This window comes from Chiloscyllium plagiosum, unplaced genomic scaffold (assembly GCF_037043375.1).
Source record: "Chiloscyllium plagiosum isolate Xiang-an unplaced genomic scaffold, Cpla_swu_hap1 HiC_scaffold_18, whole genome shotgun sequence".
Taxonomy (NCBI): Eukaryota; Metazoa; Chordata; class Chondrichthyes; order Orectolobiformes; family Hemiscylliidae; genus Chiloscyllium; species Chiloscyllium plagiosum.
The window spans coordinates 23,091,374-23,114,820 of NW_028270156.1; the positions used below are offsets into that span (position 1 = coordinate 23,091,374).

The following is a 23,447-nucleotide window of genomic DNA, read 5'->3' on the forward strand; positions in this document are numbered from 1 at the left end:
CTTCCACAGCTACCTAGACTACACCTCCTCCCATCCTGCCCCCTGTAAAAACGTCATCCCATATTCCCAATTCCTTTGTCTCCGCCGCATCTGCTCCCAGGAGGACCAGTTCCAAATCCGTACAACCCAGATGGCCTACTTCTTCAAGTACCGCAATTTCCCCCCAGACATGGTCGACGATGCCCTCCACCGCATCTCTTCCACTTCCCGCTCCTCCGCCCTTGAGCCCCGTCCCTCCAACCGCCACCAGGACAGAACCCCACTGGTCCTCACCTACCACCCCCCCAACCTCCATGTACAGCGTATCATCTGCCGTCATTTCCGCCACCTCCAAACGGACCCCACCATCAGGGATATATTTCCCTCCCCTCCCCTATCAGCGTTCCGAAAAGACCACTCCCTCCGTGACTCCCGCGTCAGGTCCACCAACCCAACCTCCACTCCCGGCACCTTCCCCTGCAACCGCAAGAAATGCAAAACTTGCGCCCACACCTCCCCCCTTACTTCCCTCCAAGGCCCCAAGGGATACTTCCATATCCGCCACAAATTCACCTGCACCTCCACACACATTATCTATTGCATCCGCTGCAGCCGATGTGGCCTCCTCTATATTGGGGAAACAGGCCGCCTACTTGCGGAACGTTTCAGAGAACACCTCTGGGTTACCCGGACCATCCAACCCAACCACCCCGTGGCTCAACACTTTAACTCCCCCTCCCACTCCACCAAGGACATGCAGGTCCTTGGACTCCTCCATTGCCAGACCATAGCAACACGACGGTTGGAGGAAGAGCGCCTCATCTTTTGACTAGGAACCCTCCAACCACAAGGGATGAACTCAGATTTCTACAGTTTCCTCACTCCCCTCCCCCCACCTTGTCTCAGTCAAATCCCTCGAACTCAGCACCGACTTCCTAACCTGCAATCTTCTTCCTGACCTCTCTGCCCCCACCCCACTCCGGCCTATCACCCTCACCTTGACCTCCTTCCACCTATTGCATTTCCAACGCCCCTCCCCCAAGTCCCTTCTCCATACCTTTTATCTTAGCCTGCTGGACACACTTTCCTCATTCCTGAAGAAGGGCTTATGCCCGAAACGTCGATTCTCCTGATCCTTGGATGCTGCCTGACCTGCTGCGCTTTCCAGCAACACATTTTCAGCTCTGATCTCCAGCATCTGCAGTCCTCCCTTTCTCCTAAAATATTCAAGTGCACTATTAAGGATGAGATTATGGTGTACTTGGAAGTGTGTGACAAAATTGGGCTGAGTCAGCACAGTTTTCTCAAGGGGAAATCATACCCTTGACAGATCAATTAGAATTTTATAAGGAGGTAACAAGCAAGGAGAGCTGTGGTCTGTGTGGATTTCCAGAAGGCCTTTGAAGTACAGTACAGGAAGCTGCTAAATAAGATAAGAGCCCATGGTGTTAGGGACATGGATAGAGGATTGGCTGACTGGCAGAAGGCAAAGAGTGAGGATAAAAGGAGTCTTTCTCAGATGGCAGCCAGTGGGTAATGGAGTTCTGTCCAATTGAAATCACAACGATTCAAGTTAAGCATGAATGATCTGGATGAAGGAACTGAGGGCATTGTTGCTAAGTTTGCAGATGATACAAAGATAAGTGGAGGGACAGGTAGTGTATAGGAAATGGGGAGACTGCAGAAGAACTTAGACAGGTGAGAAGTGTGGGCAAAGTGGCAGCTGGAATACAATGTGGGAAAGCATGAGGTAGGTAGGAAGAAAAAGGGCATTGACTATTTTCTAAATGGGGAAAGCCTTCAAAAGTCTGAAGCACAAAGGGACCTAGGAGTCCTAGTTCAGAACACTTAAGGTTAACATGCAGGTTCAGTTGGCATTTAGAAAGGCAAATGCAATATTGGCATTCATTCAGGAAGGCTAGAATACAAGAGCATAAATATACTGTTAAAGCTGCATAAGGCTCTGGAATATTATGAGCAGATTTGTGCCCATATCTAAGGAAGATATACTGGCATTGGAAGAGACCCAGAGAGGTTCACAAGAATGATCCCAGTGATGAAAGGTTTGTCATATGAAAAGTGATTGAGGGCTCTGGGTCTGTACTTGATGGAGTTTAGAAAGATATGGGGGGAATCTGATTGAAACTTCCAGAGTACTGAGAGGCCTGAATGGAGTGCATGTAGAGAAGATGTTTCCACCTGTAGGAGGAACCACGACTTGAGGACACAGCCTCAGAACAAAGGGATGACCCTTTAGAACTGAGTCTAGAGTAGAGTGGTGCTGGAAAAGCACAGCAGGTCAGGCAGCATCTGAGGAGCAGGAAAATCGACGTTCCAGGCAAAAGCCCTTCATCACTCTGACCTCCAGCATCTGCAGTCCTCACTTTTGCCTTTAGAACTGAGATGAGGAATTTCTTCAGCCAGAGGGTGGTGACTGTGTGGAACTCATTGCTGCAGAGGGCTGTGAAGGCCAAATCATTTAGTGTGTTCAAGACAGGGATAGAAAGGTTCCTGATTCATAAGGGGATCAACGTTATGCAAGGAAAGGCAAGAGAATGGAGTTGAGTAACACAGCAGCCATGATTGAATTGCAAAGCAGACTCAATGGGCTGAATTCTGCAGATGTCTCCCAATTGTATCTGATACCAGTAATGATCTAGGGCAGAGGAATATTTTATATAAAGGACACAAAACTTTATTGAGAGCTTAGTGAATTATAAACAGAATTTTAAAGAAAATGACTATAATTGGCTTTTCTGTCAGGATTTAGGCTCCCATCAGTTTGTTTTAAATTAGTTGACATCACAGTTGATTCCTTAGTGGTACATTTCCAGTACTCACACTGGCTTTTGATGCTTTCAGTATCTCACAGCTGGCCTGTATGGGATCTGTACTCCAAAATGCATATGTTGATATGGAATACACTTATCTGGGGTAGCTGTTGCCAATAACACAGTTCAGCACTGTGTGGTACAAAGTGGGTCATGTTCCTGTCAGATGGAACCACTGTCCATTTTCTGCTACCAGCTGATTGGGCAGAGGCACAACATTTGGAAGCCAGTGAAAAAGCCAAACTTATATACAGTTTACAGCCTCCTTTTGATAAGTCTGACTGACATTTCCTTCAGGTGGTAAAGGTTCATTGAGGGAACGGAAAGAAGAAAGTACTTGGGGAAAGTCAGTTGACAAAAATCCACCACTGTTGAGAAAACATAATCTTCACAAACCAAATGCAAAATAAACAGACAGTATGTAATGTTATTCAGCATTATTTAAAAGATTTTTGTAACTATTATTTTAAATGGAAGTCAAATTCTTTGAGAATCTTTTTAATAAAGACAAGTAAAAATGATATTGCTTATTGGTGACATGAAGAATAGGGAGTTTTGCATACTTTGCAAGATAAACACTACAAATGATGTTTCAACTTGTGCCAGTTTGAAAAGGAGTTCCCGTGATAAGCAAGATATGTCAACTGGGTGATCAGGTCGCCAAGTTACTAATTATCTTTGTGTCGACCTCAGGAAGTGGTGCAGGCAGAATTGCCTGGTAAAGCAAGCAAAGTCATTGTAACTAGAAAGAGATTTGTTGTAAAGGGGAATTCAGATTATAGTTCCCATCATAAAGAAATGCAACAAGGTGATGGATATTTACAGGTGAGTGCATGGAGATGTGTTATTGACCTGAGGCTCTGCTATTTTGTAGGTGTGCTCTCCTTGCCTGCCCACTTCAGCTTATATAACAACGGATTGTCAACGAAAGATGGTCGTGCTGATGCATACGCTCAACTGGAACTTCGAACCTTGGAGCAGTCCCTACTGGCAACATGTGTCGGGAGCATTTCTGAGCTGAGTGAGTTCATTGATTTTCACTGCCACAATATCTATTTGGAACATTTTTTCCAGAAAACACATTCTCCCTTTTGAAAAAAAAAACACTTTAGTCCGTGAAATGTTTATTTCAGCTATGTTTTCCTTTGAATCTCTGCCTTTTCTATCTGGAAGGGCCCTGATTTGAAATTTGCTCCCTTATTTTATTTGGGCTTTTAAAAAATAAAATCACTTGTGGGGTGTATGTGCAGCTGGCTGGGCTGGAATCTTATTGCCCGTCCTGAGTTGTCCTTGAGAGCTGCTGCTGGTGGTGAGCTGCTGCCCTTTGATGTAAAGCCACTCTCTGGATGGATGCTGACAGGCAGTGTGTCTGCTTACCTCTCTCTTTCTTTTGATGTATTGAGAAGGCTTTGGGAAGGGATTGCGAGTGACTTTGTCTCCCTCCCTTTGGGAAGATGCATTCTCTTCTATAATTTCTTCCTACAACCTGTTTGAAATTCAGAATGAGAGGAATTATAACACTGAATTAATTCCCTTGGAGATTGTCATTAGTTCTGATTTTTTTATTTGAAAAGTGCTGGGAAGGTTCCCCGTCATTTTCTGGTCATTTGAACCAATATCTATTACATAATGTAAGATGCAGTTATTGAACAGTATTGTGGGGAATGTTTATATCTTTGTAACTCTATCCCGGTTGATGTAAAAATCTACATTTAGAGTCTAAAAGTCTATTTTTAAGGAAGTTGCTTTCAGCTACTGTAAAACTCTGTTTGATCCCACAAAACCAAAGAGACCTCAGAACTTGATAACTGTGCTTGCTAATTGTTTTCAGTGTTACTCTCCACCAGCAGCTCAGGGGCATGTGGGATAGGTGAAAGCTTGGAAATGTGGTGACATAGTAAATTGCCACCATGAATTGACATCCTCATCTAACTTGAATGGTTTAAAGCTGAGAAGTACTCGATTATTACTGCACCTTACAAACATCATACCATGGAGCTCAAGGTGGAAGCAGCCACACTAACATTGAGAGGAAGCAAGACCAAGACTTGGGAGAATCCAAGATATCTCATGAGACCTGGTAGTGAGTGCTGCCTATTATTTGAACCTTTTAAACTAAGACCTCCATCTACCAGTCCATGTGAGTATGGCTGTCTGTCAGAGGTGAGAAGTGACTTCTCCAGTGTCTTTGTTAATGTACATCCTTTGCACACAGCCATCAACTGGATTTCCACCTCATTGCTGGATGTGAGACTTGGTGTACAATTGGATGCCACTGTTCCCTACATGGCAACAATGGCTGTACTTCAAAAGTAATTAATGCAATATGAAGAGCCTTGGAATATTACCAATGCAAACATGTCCTTTCACTTCTTTCAGCTATTTTGCTCCACTATTGGGTATTAATCTTTTAGTCCTTATGTTCCTTTTTGTCTCTTACAGAACAAATGGATTTTCTTGATGTCTTTCTCACCGTGTTTCAGCAAATCTCTTCAACCACACATGTGGTCTCTTGCTCAAACAGATTCACCTGCTTGGTTTCCATATCTGCCTTTTGGAGTCATAGAGTCATATAGATGTACAGCATGGCAACAGACTCTTCGGTTCAACTCGTCCTTGCTGACCAGATATCCTAACCTAATCTAGTCACATTTGCCAGCATTGGCTCATATCTCTCTAAACCCTTCCTATTCATATATCCATCCAGCTGCCTTTTAAATTGTGCCAATCTCCACCACTTCCTCTGGGAGCTCATTCCATACAGGTACCACCCTCTGTGTGAAAAGGTTGCCCTTCAGGTCCCTTTTAAATCTTGCCTCTCTCGCCTTAAACCTATGCCCTCTTGTTCTGGACTCCCCCACCCCAGGGAAAAGACCTTGTCCAGTTATCCTATCCATGCCCCTCATGATTTGATAAACATCTATAAGGTCACCCCTCAGCCTCCAACGCTCCAGGGAAAACAGCCCCAGCCTATTCAGCCTCTTCTCCCCCCTCCTCCATGTATCAGACCATTCTAACACATGGGGCTGAATTTTGCCAGAGAGGCAGTTGGGTCACCAACCTTGGACATATTCTTGGAGGCTTAATCACATGACCTCCCACCTTTAATTACTCTCCATAATGAAACCTGTCCCAATTATTTAAATTAGTAAATTGTGTTCAGAGTAATTGGAAACAGAACTCCATTTTCTTTTTGTCCCTTTTGAGAGTTTGCTCTTTGGGCTGTCTGGAGGGTTGGCAACACCAGGAGGTATCAGTGGGGAGTGCAGAGTGTGAAATTTCACAGAGTTCCACATCAGGATGGCTCCCCAACACTGTTCTGTCTCGCGGCATGATGCCGGGGTAAGAGTTACCACAAGAATCGCCAAACACTTCCAGGGAGGTGGGCAGTCAATTAAACCCATGATCATCCTTTTTGGCACCAAGATGGTGGCATTTGGTTGTGTCGGTCTGGCCATCCATTGAGTTTGGAGATGGTCTTAAAGTAGAGAGCCATCAGTCACTTCTCTCGTTGGCCCAATGTAAATGTGAAAAGTCTGCAGCCATGGCCAAACCCATTTCCAAGAGCTGGAATGGACCATTCAGTCTGTGAAACCTGCTCCACAATTTACTAAGGATATGGCGAATTGGATTGAGGCCTCAGTTCCACTTTCCTCTGTTTTGAGGTGCCTTTCAGTTTCAGCAGTGCTCACATCTCCCACTTGGGCAATCAGCCAGTGCTACGAGCCCCTCATTGGGCCTCCTCAGAAACAGGCTCCAGTCCTTAATTGGACAGTAATCCTGGAGGCAGTCAATGAGGAACTCATTTCATGTAAAGTTGGATTACTGGGCACCTTGGTGACATACACTGGCTCAGGATCTGCATGACACCTTGATATCTTGTTACTAATGCCCTCAGGGAAACAGATCCCTTTGTTTCACAAAAGGAATATCATATAAATGTAAGCCACAGTTACTCTGATAAAGGAGAGGAACCAAAAGTTATCCAGAAGCAACAGTAAACTTCATATTTTAAGTGACAGTTAAAAGGCACTTAAAGTGACTAGAAGACAATTTTTAGTAAAGTTAGTTTGTGAGAATGGAATTTAGTCAGAGAATCTGATTAATGGTGTTACATTACTGTTTCTGACATGTGCTCCAACCCAGTCCTGGTTTGCTGTGGGAGCACAGCATTGCTGAATTTGCTGTTACAAATCTACAGAGGGTTTACTGAAGCTTTTAAACTGTCTTGTCTTAGGCTCGTTTTCTTGCCTTGCCTGCTCCCCATAGCTCGAGTGGAAAGCACATGCTTTGGAAGTGTTACAGAGAAGAGCAGCTAGAAGCATCCCCGGTGTAAAGGGATGAATTGTGAAGAAAGATTGAAGTTTAAATTCTGCAGTCTAGAGGGAAGGGCCTTGATCGTAAAGAGCAAGTTACATGTTAGCTCAGGACAATACTTTTAAAGACATTTAGCATGGAGAACAAGAGGACATTGAAGACAGTAAAAAATATTAAACAGATCTTATCAAATGATAATAAATGAGAATGAACATTTGGAATAATCCATCAGTAAATTGAATTGAATTGAATTTATTGTCACGTGTACCAAGGCACAGTGAAAAGCTTTGTCTTGTGAGCAATACAGGCAGATCACAGAGTTAAGTAGCATAGATAAGCAAATAATACGTAAACAACGGCCAACACAAAAACACAGGTACAGGTTAAGAGTTGGTGAGTCCATTCAGTATTCTAACAACAGATGGGTAGAAACTGTTGTGAAACTGGCTGGTGCATGTGTTCAGGCTTCTGTAACTTCTCCCCGATGGTAGAGGTTGTAGAAAAACATTGCCAGGGTTGGATGGTTATTGAGAATGCTGGCGGCCTTTCCTTGACAGTGGGCCTGGGAGATGGCTTCTATAGATGGAGGTTGGCCTTTGTGATTGTCCGGGCTGAGTTCAGCACTCTCTGTAGCCGTCTCCGATCTTGAATGGTACAGTTGCCATACCAAGTAATGATACATCCAGACAGAATTCTCGATAGCGCACCTATAAAAGTTGAAAAGGGTATTCGCTGTCATGCCAAATTTCCTCAGCTGCCTGAGGAACAAGAGACGTTGTTGGGCCTTTGTAGCCAGTGCGTCCACATTAAGGTGGTCCAAATTAAGGTGAGTAATCAAATTTTAATTAGTTTTGGATTAATTGAAATACTCAAGATGTAGATCAAACAGCCAAGTGTCATCCAATACTTTTTTGTCTGTTTTCTGGTGTTTTCTCTACTTTTCCAATACCTTTCATGTCCAGCATTACTTGGCCTATTTTTGATCTAGACTGAATAAACAGAGTTATTTTAAATCTAATTTTCCAGAGATATGGAGTTCCCTATTCCATAATCTAATTGCATTCAGAGCCTTTTCTAAGGAGAGTTCCAGCCCAGTTTGTTTGTTTGGGAAAACTTCTAACTTCCACTAAAAGAAGCATGAGTATTGACAACTCTTTAGCTGACCAGCGAGCAGCATTGTCACTAAATGCACTGAACCGTGTGAACTAAAAATGTGAGAAATGTTCAAATTGCTGCAGTGCTCAGATTATGCCCCTCAGTTAACATGAACTGGAAGAACTGCAAGGATTCTGTATATAATATTCTCAGTGAAAAGTGAATTTGTGCTTCAATATTTCTGGAGAGATCCATAAAGTTAAATAAAATAATAAGATAAATAAAGCATCCCACACTATACCGATTAAATGGCTACACTGATAGCTGATGAAAAGATGTAGGATTCATTTCCCTCCAGTCTCACCATTCACTCATTTTTGAAATACCAGAACAACCACCAACTTGGCTGTGGATCCTGAGGTCTCCTCAGTTTCTTCAAATCTGCAATAGCTAAAGACTTTTCCAGTGCCTGTTAACACACTCTCTTTCTCCTGGAGCACAAGGGAATGTCTGTAACATGTTACTGGTGGCAAAACAACCTATTTGATTTGATTTGATTTGGCTGCGTTTATTCATTAAACTATTGACTAAAAAAGCCATTGGCATCCTACCTCTCCACCTTCCCCAGAAACTGAACCTCTGCCCCATGTCTGCCTAACATCTTGATTGCAGGCAGATTTCTCTGACTTCGTTTCAAAATCAGCTATGCTAGAAAATGTGTCGCTTGGCTAAAGAATCAAGTATAGAAATGTGGGAGGATTTGGGAGATGCTGCTTTATTTAAAAAAAAACTTATTTTTCTTGAATGTTTTGGGTTGTACAGTCTTTTTTAGGGCAGTTTATAAAGCTCTCCCAGTTCCCCTGTAAATGGAAGGCATGTGCATTTGAGCATCTCTTGTAAAGTGACAGGATGCATGAGTTTTGACAACACAGGAGCAGTTATAAACAGTAGTCGAGGGTGGCACAGTTGTTTAACCACAGCAGAATTGTAACCTCCTCTGCCATGAAGATCAAGACTGGGTTCAGAGTTGCATTTATTTTTCCTGGTGAGGTATCTGAGGCATGGACTGCCTACAGCACCATTAATTCAGTAACAATGTCCAATCTTGACTTTAGGAGCATCTTCTAACAAAGATTGACACTTTTATTCAATAAGGAATCATTAGAATGAGTCAACAAAGTTTCATCAAAGAGGAAGGTTTTAAGCATAATCGTAAAGGAAGAGTTTAAAGACTGAGAAGTAAAGGAGTTCAAGGAGGAAATCCCAGAGGCTAATATGTCGACAGTTGAAGGCAATAATTGATCAATGAGCTGAATGAAGTTGAACATTAGAATTAGAATTGGTTTTATGGTAGCATGTATTCAAGTACAGGGACACAAGCACAGTGAAAGGTGTACAAAGTCACCATTTCTGGTGCCATTGTGGGTACAAAGATATCTACGTACGAAATCTTAAGTATAGATTAGAAGAATAAAGAGATAAAGATAAATATTCAGTTTTATAGCCCTTATAAAATAGGGGGTCCACACTGAACTTCACCTCGAGGAGGCCAGGAGTCAGTGATTAAAGAACAGAGTTTATTGCAGGGCAGAAGTCTTTGGTCCTCCTGATATTGGATTGGAGGAAGTTACAGCTAACCAGAACAGAATGTCAGAATCTGGCAAACCTGAGTCAGTGGTGAGATCAAGGGAGGTGGTGGTGACACAGAAACTGGGGATCACAGTGTTCACGTGGAAGTTGACCTGTTTCAGTTGCTGCCTCTGAATTACAGCATGTAAATAATAAAGAGAAGGAGGCTGGGGATAAATGTTTAGAAAGGAAATGGCTGTAGGAGAATCTACAGCAATGACTGGACAGGTGAAAATGGAACAAAGTGAGAACAGGTGACATCAGCCAAACAGTGAAGTCAACGATTGTTTCCTTTTGCAATGATTGAATATAAATGAAAGGAGAAGCTTTGTCAATACATCTCAAAAGCAAGAGCAGTGATCATGGGAAAATGTATTATTCATCTGTATCCCATATATATGGTCGTGTGTTGGTTTCTGATAGCTTTTTGCTCTGGTTCTACTGTAGGTGATCTGGTGTCTCGAGCTATGCACCACCTGCAGTGCTCAAACACATTGTCTCCAGGTGTGAGTCCGTGTCGCCATGGCAGACAGCAGCCTGTCACCTGGTCTCCCGATGCCCTGCACACACTTTACTATTTTCTGCGATGCCCTCAGATGGAATCGATGGAGAATCCCAACCTGGATCCCCCCCGAGTTTCCTTAAATAATGAGAGGTACTGTTTCATTCATCCGCATGTCTGTTACTGCATTTTGTGATTCACTTTACAGCTTTTTGCCACTTCAATGCATTTTAATAAAAAAAATGCAACTTTTGTTCAAAGGTTTGTTTTCTGATGGACATGAAGTTAATTTTTTTTAAAGCTAGTTTTCACTGTTTGGATAATATGTGGATTGCCCCACAGGGTATGTAGTTAGTAGCTGGTCCTCATGGAGCCTTGATGTGGTGAGTTATCAATCTGAGTCATATACTTGAACAGATACAGATGTACAAATTTGGAGCACAGGTAGGCACTTTAGCCCCTCAGTAATTGAGAATTCAGCATGATTTATGATCTTTTTGTGATCTTGAATCCACATTGCTTCCCCCCCCCCAATAACTATTGATGCCCTTGCCTTTTATATAACTCTGTAAAAACAATGACTGCAGATGCTGGAAACCAGATTCTAGATTAGAGTGGTGCTGGAAAAGCACAGCAGTTCAGGCAGCATCCTGCTCCTTGGATGCTGCCTGAACTGCTGTGCTTTTCCAGCACCACTCTAATCTAGAATTTTATATAACTCTGTCTTATACATATTCAATTTGTCTGAAGAGTGTCACTTATGATGGTGGGGACCTCAGGAGGAAGACAAGATGGATCATCTATTTAGCACCTCTGATTGACACTGGAATTCTCTAGAGAAGAGAACTGCAAAGACTTATGACCCCCTGAGAGAAAAAAACAAGTTCTCCTCATTTCCATTTTAACTGAGAGACACCTTATTTTTAATTGGTGTACCTAGTTCTAAAAGTAACACTCATTCTTCTAAACCACAATAGATACAAGATCAACTTGTCCAACCTTTTCTCAGAAGATAACCAGACACCCACATCTTACATATCAGTTCAGCAAAACCTCTCTGAACTGCCTGTAAACTATATTTGGATATTTATATTCATTCTGAAATAACAAGTCCATCATTGTACACAGTACTCCACATGTAGCCAAGTTCATGATCCATACATCTGCAACAACGCATCCCTACTTTTATATCCCATTGTACTTGCAATAATGTGCCAGTGTTCCACTTGCTTTCTGATTTTGTTGTACCTTTATACTAACTTGATGTACCAGTATAACCAAATTATTACTAAGTACCCCAGAGGACTTCAATCTCTCTCTTCTCTTTAGTAATATTTTGCTTTTTCACTGCTGTCAAAGTGTACAAGTTCACCTGCGCCTCATTATAATCAAACTGAATTGAATTTATTGTCACGTGTACCAAGGCACAGTGAAAAGTTTTGTCTTGTGAGCAGTACAGGCAGGTCACAGAGTTAAGTAGCATAGATAAGTAAATAATTGGTAAACAGCGGCAGAAACAAAAACACAGGTACAGGTGAGTGTTAAGAGTTTGTGAGTCCATTCAGTATTCTAACAACTGTAAGGTAGAAACTGTTGCGAAACCGGCTGGTGCGTGTGTTCAGGCTTCTGTACCTTCTCCTCGATGGTAGAGGTTGTCGAAAAACATTGCCAGGATGGAATGCAGCTTTGAGAATGCTGCAGCCTTTCCTTGACAGCGGGCCTGGTAGACAGGTTCTATAGATGGGAGGTTGGCCTTTGTGAATGCCCGGGCCGAGTCCATCATTCTGTGTAACCGTCTCTGATCTTGAATGGTAAAGTTGCCATATCAGGTAGGGATATATCCAGACAGAATGCTCTCAATGGCGCATCTATAAAAGTTGGAAAGGGTATTCGCCATCATGCTAAATTTTCTCAGCTGTCTGAGGAAGAAGAGACGTTGATGGGCCTTTGTAACCAGTGCGTCCACAAAGAAGAGCCGAAGAAAGCTTGTTGTGGATGACCACTCCCAGGAGCTTGACATTCTCCAGTCATTCCACCTCTGTGCTGTTAATGTGTAGAGAGGCATGAGAAACATCCCGCCAAAAGTCAATAATGAGTTCCTTCGTTTTACTGGCATTGAGAGCTAGGTTGTTCTTAGTGCACCATTTTTCCAGGTCTTTCACCTCCCATCTGTAGTCTGTTTCATTGCCATCTGAGATTCGACCAACTATGGTGGTGTCATCAACGAACTTGTGAATGGCATTAGTCTGGTATTTGGCGACGCAGTCATGAGTATACAGTGAGTACAGTAGGGGGCTGAGTACGCACCGCAGGGGGGCTTCAGTGTTGAGTTTTAGTGAGGATGAAATATTGTCCCCAATCTTCACTGACTGTGGCCTGTGGGTCCAGTTGCAGAGAATGGGGCTTAGCCCAAGATCACAAAGTTTAGTAATCAGTCTCGAATGGATAATAATATCGACGGTTGAACTGTAGTCAATGAGTAGGATTCTTACGTAGCTGTTTTTGGTGTCAACATGGTCTAAGAAGGAGTGAAAAGCAAGTGATATGGCATCTGATGTGGATAAGCAAATTGGAGTGGGTCAAGAGTAGCGGGGAGGCTGGAATTGATTAATGCCATGACAAGAGTTGAGTGTGTGTTTTTGAAAAAGCACAGCAGGTCAGGCAGCCTCCAAGGAGCAGGACAATCAATGTTTTGGGCTGGAGCCCTTAATCAGGAATGAGACAGGGAGCCTCGAAGGTGGAGAGATAAGGTGGAGGGGGGGTGTCTTCTAATGCCATGACCAGCCTTTCAAAGCACTTCATGACCACCGAAATTAAGGCCACTGGGCGGTAGTCATTGAGACATGCTGCATGAGCCTTCTTAGGCAGAAGGATAATGTTGGCCCTCTTGAAACAGGCAGGGAGAGTGGCCTGCTGCAGGGACAGTTTGAACATTTCTGAGAAGACCTCTGCTAGTTGATCTGCACACGGTCTGAGTGCATGGCCTGGTACTCCATTTGGTCCTGTTGCTTTCCTTGGATTCACACAAAGGAAATCTGATCTGACCTCTGATGCAGTGACTGATGGGATAGGTTTGTCAGGACTTGTTGGAATAGGTGTTACCTTCTCGCTGAAATTCTGCTCAAACCAGCCACCCAGCAAACTGAGCTAACCAACCCCCACTACCTGTGGTTGGCGAGATAACAATTTTCCCTGGCTGTTAGGACAATGACTTATTCTTGGATTAGTGTTGCATTATCAGGTAAGTGACTGGTACACCAGTCAGGATGTGCAGCATTTCCACCACCTCTCCCGCTTAGCCCCATTGGCACTGCACTGCTGCATTTTCAAGGTACAAAGAATGACCAGTGCAGGTGTGAGGCCAAAGACAGATGTGAGAAAATGACCACATTGTGCTTCAGTGATTTAACATGTAAAAGCCACTTTTAGAAGGTGTGTAATATGTCAGGAGTTTTGGATATATGTGCTCCTGTGAAATCATTGTACATGGTATCCATTTTCATTTACATATTGTGTGAGAAATCGGGATGGAAAAGCTGTACGTTTTAGAGATCAGAGGTTTTCCCATTATAGTGCTGACTAACTGCACTCTAACACTTTCTTTAAAATGTGACAGATGGTCTTCCATTTGTTTCCTTGTCTTGCAGGCTGTGTAAACAATGTTGAGCCTGACTGGCACTTTCAGCCTAACATGACATGGGGCTGTTCCCTTGGGAGGATGTGCTGATATCCGGAACAGGGCTGTCCTCACACAGTTCTCATTCTACTGCACATCCCCCTGACCAACCACCAAACAAGAATGTGAGCCAAGGTTGTACTGTTCAGTTATTTACTCTCAGAACACTTTTGCCTCTTCATCCAGCCTATATACATACATCTCTGTTCATCCATCTGAGCCTGTTCCCCCATTCAATATCATCATTTTTAATCAGATTATGACCTCAGTTCCACTTTCCTGCAAGCCCCCACTCCCAAGCAAACAATCCTTTCACTCCATTATTCATCAAGGATCACTCTAACTCAGCTTTCAAAATATTCAGTGATCCAATCTTCACTGCTCATCTAGCAAGAAGAATTACTCAGGTCAAATGACCTTCTGAGAGAGAAATTGCTCATCTCTATCTTAAATGGAAGATGCTTTGTTTCAAACAGTGTTTCCGAGTTCTAGTCACTCATAGTTAAAGGTTAATTCTAGTACTTCCCATTTCATTTTTGAAATGTGTCAAGTTATTTTGCATCACCAACAACCCCACTGGCAAAGCAAGACTCAAATTGTACAGGGATAACATTTAGTAATGATGCTTATTAGCTGGCCTCATCTTCTATATTGTGACCAGTATATCATGCTGCTAATGCATAACTTCGGCTGTGCTTTGTGGAGCATTACTTTTCTGTAAAAGCTGCTCTTCCTCTCTCCACTTGCAAAACTGATCTAGAATGAAAACATTAACACTGGGAGACTACTTTTTTAAAAATTGATTCAGGGGAATTGGGCTTCACTAGCTAGGTTTACTGCCTATCTCTCACTATTCTGGAGAAGATGATGGTGAGCTTCCTTCTTCAAGCAATGCAGTTCATTTTGAAGGTACTTCTACAATGCTGTTAGAGAGGGAGTTCCAGAATTTTCACCCAGCAACTATCAAGGAACAGCAAAATAATCCTCAGGAATGTGACCAGGCTTCTCCTGATCTTCCATTGTGACTTCAGGAACTTGTTGGAAATCTTGCTGAATCAGTGCAAGTAGCCATTTCCATTTTTACCTTCTACGTTAGATTCTCAATGGAAATACCTTTCTCTGTAGGAAAAGGTGGATGAGACTTTTCAAATGAAGGAGAATTTAATTCCTGTGGTGAGTGGAGAAAACATGAAAACTTTGTTCATTTCTTTCCTCTTATCAATGTGAGTATATTAGAGAACAGCAAGTTAAGAGATGGAAAAGACATTTGCGCAATGCAATGGAAAATTGGGTATAATTTTTAAAAGGGGTGAAAACAGGAATCTGACTACAATATTAAATAATTATTTTTAAAATCCTGCATGCCTACTAAATGTCATCTCAGTTACTAGGAAAGGTTGTAGCACCTGAGATTGTACCACTTTGGGGAGGACTGAGGGGAGATTCCATTCCAATGGCCTTAATGAAACAAATACATTACATCTCTGATAATATCTTCAAATGCTAAGGCTACGGAGTCAAGTTGAAAGAGGAAAGGTTTTTTTTGGTTTATGGGATGTAGGCATCACTGACTGGGCCAGTATTCGAAGCCCATCCCTCATTGCCCTTGAATTGGATGACTTGCTAGGTTTCAGAAGACAATTAAGAGTCAACCATCCTTGAGGTCCTTGCCGTGGTTCTGGAGTCTCATGTTGGCCAGGCCAGGTAAAGATGGCAGATTTCCTACCCTAACTAATATTAGTTTTTGCAATAATTGACAATAGTTATATGGCTATTATATGGACAGCTTTTAATTACAAATTGTTCTTGATTTCAAATTTCACATCTGCCCTGGAGGGATTTGAACCCATGTCCATGAACTTTAACCTGCGACTCTGTGTTACTATTGTAGTGGCATTGCCATCACTCCACCACCTCTCCAGGTACAAAGGTAATTTTGATTTTGCTTTCAGAGAACTCTACAGTGACTAGTCCTTGGGCAATCACAGCTCAGACTATGGAATAAGCCTCTCCCATAGACTCTTGCTTACTGGTAGACCCTTCATTTATTCCATACTCCTTTGGATCTCTAGGGTGTTGAGTGCCTGCACTTGCATGCTTAGCTGTCTCACTAGGCTGTATTTTTCTGAGTTCCTTGTTTCCCTAGTTCTAAATGCAAAGTAATGCTCTTTTGCTGTCTGTAATGCTGTAAATGCTTTAGTTATGCTGAGATATGCATCGACAGTTTTCCCATACAATGTTTTCCTTCTGCTCCTCTTCCAGTCACCTTCCCTTCTTCCTACTTTACTTTATTGGTATCTGAGTAGTATCATCATTTCTTTCACCATCATTAGCATATTCATATCACAGTTCACATCAGATTTAACAATTTTACGCAGAGGCTAGTGAATATGTAAGGTGATTTGTCCAGTATGCAAAGACAAATTGTATTGATTATTGAAGATGTTGTTAATTGGGAGATGTTATTTGTTTTTGTGAGTAAAAAGCATGCATTACATTCCTACCTTATTTCAGTCTGAACAGTCATATTTAATTCAATATTATCTCGATCTGTCTCTCTCCTAAGTATTTCTATTTATATTTTAGATTTCCAGCATGTGCAGTATTTTGCTTCGTTATTAAATTCTTAATATTCTGTGACCTATACTTCCTTTGTTCATACAGTTCTGGGAAGGTCTCCATTCAGAAATGTGCCACTGTAGACATGTTGGATGAATCTGGAAGGCCCGAACCTCGCTCCAATTGAGGGAAATGCCTATATGTAGAAAAAAAAATCTAAAGTTGTGATATTATGGAAACAATGCATAGTCATAACTAATTTTGGGATTTCAATTATGTGCAAACTATTCAGACTGGTTCTTGCAGTTTAACATGTCTTCCAACAGATTCCACCCACTATTTATTCTTTAAAAGTTTGAAATCATTCTGTCACACAAAGGAAATGAGTTAATTTATTTGAGATATATTTATCTCTGTTCAATCCTAACAAAGTTAGAAATCGCACAACACCAGGTTATAGTCCAACACGTTTATTTCAGAGAGCTGCTCTGAAAATTTGTGATAGCAAATAAACCTGGTGGACAATAACCTGGTGTCATGTGACTTCTAACTTTGTCCACCGGAGTCCAACACTGGCACCTCCACACCAATCTTAACAATGATAACCTGCTTATTTTAAATGCTAGGTATTCTTGCTAACATTCCTCCCTCAAGGAATACACTCCTACCCTCCCCCATCGCCACTCCCCCCCCCCCCCAAAAATAAACCTGATCATTTATTCCATTTGCTATTTGTGAGACTTTGCCATCTGCACGTTGGTTAATATATTGACATACATCAATACATCAAAATTACTTGTTTGACTTGGTAAAGTTTCAGGACATCCCAAGGATGTGAAAGGTGCTGTAAAACTTAATGCGTTTAAGGGGAGCTGATACACTTAAGGCAGGGGACTTGATAAATATATGAAGGAGAAACGACTGGAAAATATGCTGATGGTGAGATGGAGGAGGATAGGAGGAAAGTTGTACAGCCCCTGCATTGACCACTTAGATGCATAACCCTTTTCTGTGTGCTATTATTACATGTAAATGAAAATTCTTTCCTTCTCAACAGCAAATATTTTTCATGTGTGCTTTCGCAACCTGTTTGCTATTCAACTTCATGATTTAACTCCCCCAGCAATATGTAAAATTTATTATTTTCTAGTTTCCAATACAAAAAACATTTGCTCATAATTTTAAATATATCTGTATGTCTAAATAGTTTTAAAGTTCGTAAAAGTATCAACTCTCATTACCACTTGTTGTTTATTTCTAGATTACTGTTGGTTCTATCAAGTCAATGAAATATTGCCTTTTATTTTAGTGAGCCGTGAGACCATTTCCTGGAATAATCGGGATATATTTAGAAATGCCCTTTTTGTATTATTAATTTGCTGATATCCTCTTTTTCTTTCTTTGCTAAATGGAAATGCACGTGCCAGCTGCCAAACTTTATCCTTTTCTTGGGGAAACCCATTTAAAGATTGCACAATGGATTGCATTCTAAACATAGAAAACAATTCAGTCTGTCACTTTAACCAAGGAACACAAACAGTGGATGCAGCCAAGGGAGACATTTGTCTACTGCAGCTTCCTGGTAATATTGTTAATAGAATCATTCTCCAGCTCTAATATCCATGGAAAAGCCTCTATGGAAGTCATGAGAACACTGGCAATTCTTTTGAGGATACAAACATATTGTTAAACATTTGGAAAAGCAGAATAGTTCAAATAAATCAAAGATGTTGTAAGAATGCTGCAGGTGGCATTACATTTTTACTGATGAAGACAGTTTCTTCAGATCAGAAAATGTCAGCAAGTGATCAACATGGTGAAAGAATAAGTGCAGAGCCCTTGTTCCAATGAATAGTCTGCACCCCAAATAGTTACCCAACTCTTCTGTGTAAAAGGTGATGTGAATTCAGTGTACGTCCAGAATGTTGTAGTTTTCTTTCTGATTTCCACCATCCTTTTTATTTGTGAAGTACTTTATAATATTCCAATCATATTCGTACTGTTAAAAATATATTTCCTTCTTAAAATCTTTTAATCACAGATTTTGATCTGTGCCTAACTTTTTTGTAGAAACAATCATCTGGAATTCGCTGTACCCATCAAAGAATCAAATTATTACAAATTTCTCTGCTTCCCACCTTATCTATTCCAACCTATCTCCCCATGAATTGACTGCACACCGTGCTCTCAAATCCAACCCTGACTGTGTAACTACAACTGCTGACAGGGGTGGTGCTTTTGTAGTCTGGCAGACTGACTTCTACATTACATAGGCTGAGCTACAGAGGCTGAGCGCCAGCCGATCTCCCCCAGACCATGACCCTACTATGAAACATCAGGCTACCATGTCTACAATGGTCACTAACCTCATTTCGTTTGATGACCTCACCACCATTGCATTTCTTCTGCATAAAGTGCAATTTTTTTCCCAGTTACCATGAGTTTTGAAGAAGGATCTTTGGATCCAAAACATGGACACTAACCTAATTTCATCTGGTGATCTTTCCTCCTCAGATGCTGCCAGACCTGCTGAGTAATTCTAGTAATTGCTGTTCTTGTTTCTGAGTTTCAGCATTCACAGTCCTTTTGGCTTTTTACAAATTAACTAATTTTGTTTAGTGCAGTTTGGTAGAATGTGGCTGTGGTGGCACTGACAAGTGTTGATGATGGCTGTGGCTGTGGTGGTGGTGAAAGTGTGCTGTAGTAAACAGCTCTCACTACTGTCCAAATCTTATCATAAAATGAGAACATAAGAAATTAGGGGTTTGCCATTCAGACCAGCAAGTCATCTTATTGTTATTCAGTAAGGTTTTGGTCACAAGATAGACTGGTGCCAGACCCCAATCCTGCAAGAGCTGCTTATACCAGCTCTGACTGATGGCAGTTCCCGGGAAAGGTGATCCCTCCACAATCACAGTCAAGCAGCTGTGGCCATTTCAAACTGAAAGTAAAACTGACATCTTTGTCAGAGGATGCCTCAATGTCAAGGCACTATCTCTTCCTCCCTGATGGATCTGGAACTCCCACCTCAGATTGTGGGGAGGCTGATATGAGTGTACTGGAGCTTCTCCCAATGGTCCTCCAGTCTCCAAAACCTGTCCACTGTCTTTAATTGGGTAGCAACTGCCATTGCTTGGTCCAACCTTTTAAAAATTCCATTGGATGTGTCCACTTCACAACGTGCAAGGCCGTGAACTGGTGGCTGGGTTCTCTTCGCCAGAATTCAAAATCTCAGGTCAGAACCTGAGTCTAAAAGCCAAAGTTGATAACATAATGTGACACTGAAGAGTAGCTACTCTGCTTGAGGTGAAATCTTTCAGATGAAATGTTAAACAAAAGCTTTGTCTACTCTCTTTGATTAGCACCAATTCATGTTATTCCCAGTGATGTGGCTAAAATTTATCCCTCAACAATGTCACAAAAACAAGCCTCTGGTCATTATCTTATTGCCATTCGTAGGAGCTTCCCAGTGCACAAATTTGTTGTGCTGGAAAAGCACAGCCAGACAGACATCATCCGAGGAGCAGGACAGTCGACATTTCGGGCCTAAGCTCTTCATCAGGAATGAAGAGCTTATGCTTGAAATGTCAACTCTCCTTTCCTTGGTTGCTGCCTGACTGCCTGTGCTTTTCCAGCACCACACTCTTTGACTGTGATGTAGCCTACATTTACAACAGTCAATAAATTCCAAAAAGATTTAACTGCCTATCAATGAGGATGTCCTGTGGCCATGCGAGGTGTATAAATAAAGGACTTCTTTTGAGTCAAAACCTAGTATCCATAACTCTGTGGAAGATTTATAGCCTTTTGATTAAAGACATTTCTTCTCATCTCAGTCCCAGCTCCCTGCTTGCTGATCACTTATACCCAGACTGTGACCCTGAGAACTAGACTCTCCAAACAGAGAAACATAAATCCAGCATCAATTCTGTCAAAGCCCTGAAGAATTTTTATATATTTCCATGAGATCATCTTTCATTCTTCTAAACTCCAGGGAGTATCAGCCTCGTCTCTTCATCTGAGGAACCAGTCTATTGCTTACATGGTCAGTAATATAAAATGTTTACAGTGAGGCTGGTTGAATACAACATGAGCAACAAGTGGACTGGGACAGTGGCTTAGTTGTTAGCACTGCTGCCTCACAGCACCAAGGACATAGGTTTGATTCCACCCTCATTCGACTATATGTGTGGAGTTTGCATGTTCTCCCTTCTTCTGTGTGTGTTTCCTACCCCAGTCCAAAGATGTACAGGTTAGGTGGATTGGCCATGTTAAATTGCCTATAGTGTCCAGGGGTGTATAGGCTAGGTGGGTTAACCATTGCATATGTTACAGGGACGAGGTGTGACGTGACCCTGGGTGGGCTGCTGTTCAGTGGTCAGTGTGGATTCAATAGGCCGAATGGCCTACTTCTATGATTTTATGAAGTGTTATGGTTTGTTTTTGGTTTCAGTATTACTCATTGTGTCTCCTCTGGTCAATATATTATCCACATCACATGATTGTAAAATGAATGTTGATCATTTGTATGCTTTTAGAAGATATTTCATTATCCAGTCAGATATTTTGATGTTTTGTTGTAATCCATGGCATCATATTCCAAAATGTTATTGTGCTATGTACCTCCCTTCTCACAAAAATTGGAAAGCTGTTTTCCTGGTTAGCTCAGATTTCTTTGGATAGAACGTGCCTGCTGAGTTCCCAGAATATTTGTCTCGCTGATATACCATCGCCTAAAGAATACGCTTAACTTGTCTGTTACATAATCGGTGGATATATTTAACAGCAAAAGAGAATGCCAGAGACCAATAAAGAGCCGACTTAACATTTTGAGCAGTCTACTCCAGAACTGAAAAATGAAAGGTGGCAAATATTTCAGTCCAATCACAATAAAAGTCATGAAAAGGAGGGTGATAGTGTATGTAGGGCTTGAACCTGCTGGAAATTAGCACATTAAATTATCGGTTAACTGAAACAACCTGTATACAAAATTTTGCAGAATATATTTCGGGTCAACCAGAGTCTATTCTGATGAAAACTAAAAGGTTAACTCTCTCTTTCTCTCACCACAGGTGCAGCTGAGTATTTCTCGCATTTTCTGATTTTCACTATATGGAGTATTTTGCTTTTGTATACAGGGTATGACTTAGCTATTCGTGTGTACTTTTGATTTCTTTCCTTTGGTTGTAAGATGTGGCGGAGTGTTATACTTTCCTGTGAAGAGCAATGGAATGTTTTGTTTCGGTACATATAAACTGTAGTTGCTGTCATGGTAGCTTACGTCTCCATTTGAATACAAAACACAAATTTCTGTAATCATCATTCATTAGTCCGGCATCTGATGTGAGAAATCCGATAAACAATCCATTTTTGAACTACACCCAATGCATGAAAATCTCCTTGTATCGTTGTGATCAAAACTAGAAACCGTCTCGGCCCTTTGTGGTCTGACCAGTATGTCAGACGTTTTGAAGGCAATGGCTGTTGCTGCTTTAATTCATTTCAATGCCGTGTAGTATTCAGCGTTTCTGTTTTACTTTCCATCAGGCCGTTCATGTTGCTCCCTCCACTAATGGAGTGGATGAGAGTAGCCATCGCACATGCTGAGCATCGACGCAGTTTAACTGTCGACAGTGACGATGTGAGACAAACTGCTCGTTTGCTGCTACCAGGGCTGGATTGTGAACCACGGCAATTGAAGTAGGCGCAGTTCTTATGTAAAAGCTATTTATGTACCATTCCTCTGTAAGAGCTGTGGTGGAGGGGAATAGGAATCTGCATTTGTAGCTTGATGGATGATAAGGTGGTTGCCTGATTTACCTTCCCTCTTTGGCCCACAGTTATGAATGATCAGATTTGGAGACTGACCTGAATGATCTTTTCAGATTCCTCATTTCTTATATTAAAAAAATTGCAGCGTGATTTCACTGTTCAAATGATCTAAGTTCCAAATGAACATTTTAAATGGGTATGCATTAACATTGCACAGCATAATTTCTAGATGGTAGTCAGTTATCATCAGAATATTGACTTAAACAGAAAAACTTACTGTCTTCTCTGAAGTAATAAATTTATATTTTATTTTATTGTTTTTATTATTAAATTTCATAAAGACGTGGCAAGTGTTAATACACCAAGGGACAATTTCCTCTGGCTGTAACTTCTTATCAATTTTTACAATATGAGACTGTGTTTAAGTCCGTAGAAGTTTATATTGTATATAGAAACTAATCTCCTACACAGGTTGAGCACCCTGGGGTTTCAGAATCTAAGTATTTAGTAAATTTGACTTTGATTTTCATGCTCAATGACACAATCTGAATTCCACACCAGATTTAGAAACCTGAACTTGAATCATAGCTTCTCTGCATACTTGTCTCACGGTGTATGTTGCTAATTACAGCGTGTTATAAGCTGGATCATGAACAGATGGAAGGATATGAGATGTGACCTGGTCACCCAAATTCCCCTTCATCCTGGCAATCGCTGGCTGTGCAGCACCTGCAGCACAGATTGAAAGGACCCAGATGATTTGTTATCGTCAAGAGTTTTGTGAAAGAGAGCGAAAAAGAAAATGTATAAAAATTCATTTTAGCTCACGCTATGTGAGTGAATAATTTGGCTTTACAGACCAGGAAGATTCCCTGATTCTGTACTGAGTTAGCTAACTTGCTCCTGCCATAATATAATGAAGGTACTAAATGTTAGCACCCCTCAGATAAGGAGAGAGAAGTCTGCAGTGGGATCGGTATTTCTATGCCTGCCAGGTACAGACAGGATTAAGCTTCACCAGGTAAAGTTGCCTTTTGACACTCACTGGCCAGAAACATATGTCTTGAAAATGATCAGTTTGCAAAGT

The 23,447-nt window shown here is 41.5% G+C and overlaps 1 protein-coding gene across 2 annotated transcripts in view; it reads left to right on the top strand.

The window, feature by feature from the left end:
* The window catches only part of LOC122557675 (ankyrin repeat and BTB domain containing 2b), a 211,104-nt gene that overhangs the window by 148,481 nt on the left and 39,176 nt on the right, over positions 1-23,447 (top strand). For both annotated transcript variants that reach the window (XM_043705511.2, XM_087996331.1), the window contains exons 3-5: positions 3,685-3,831; positions 10,299-10,506; positions 22,136-22,288. In XM_043705511.2, coding sequence (XP_043561446.1) covers positions 3,685-3,831; positions 10,299-10,506; positions 22,136-22,288 — 508 coding nt within the window. The remainder of the gene's footprint in view (positions 1-3,684; positions 3,832-10,298; positions 10,507-22,135; positions 22,289-23,447) is intronic.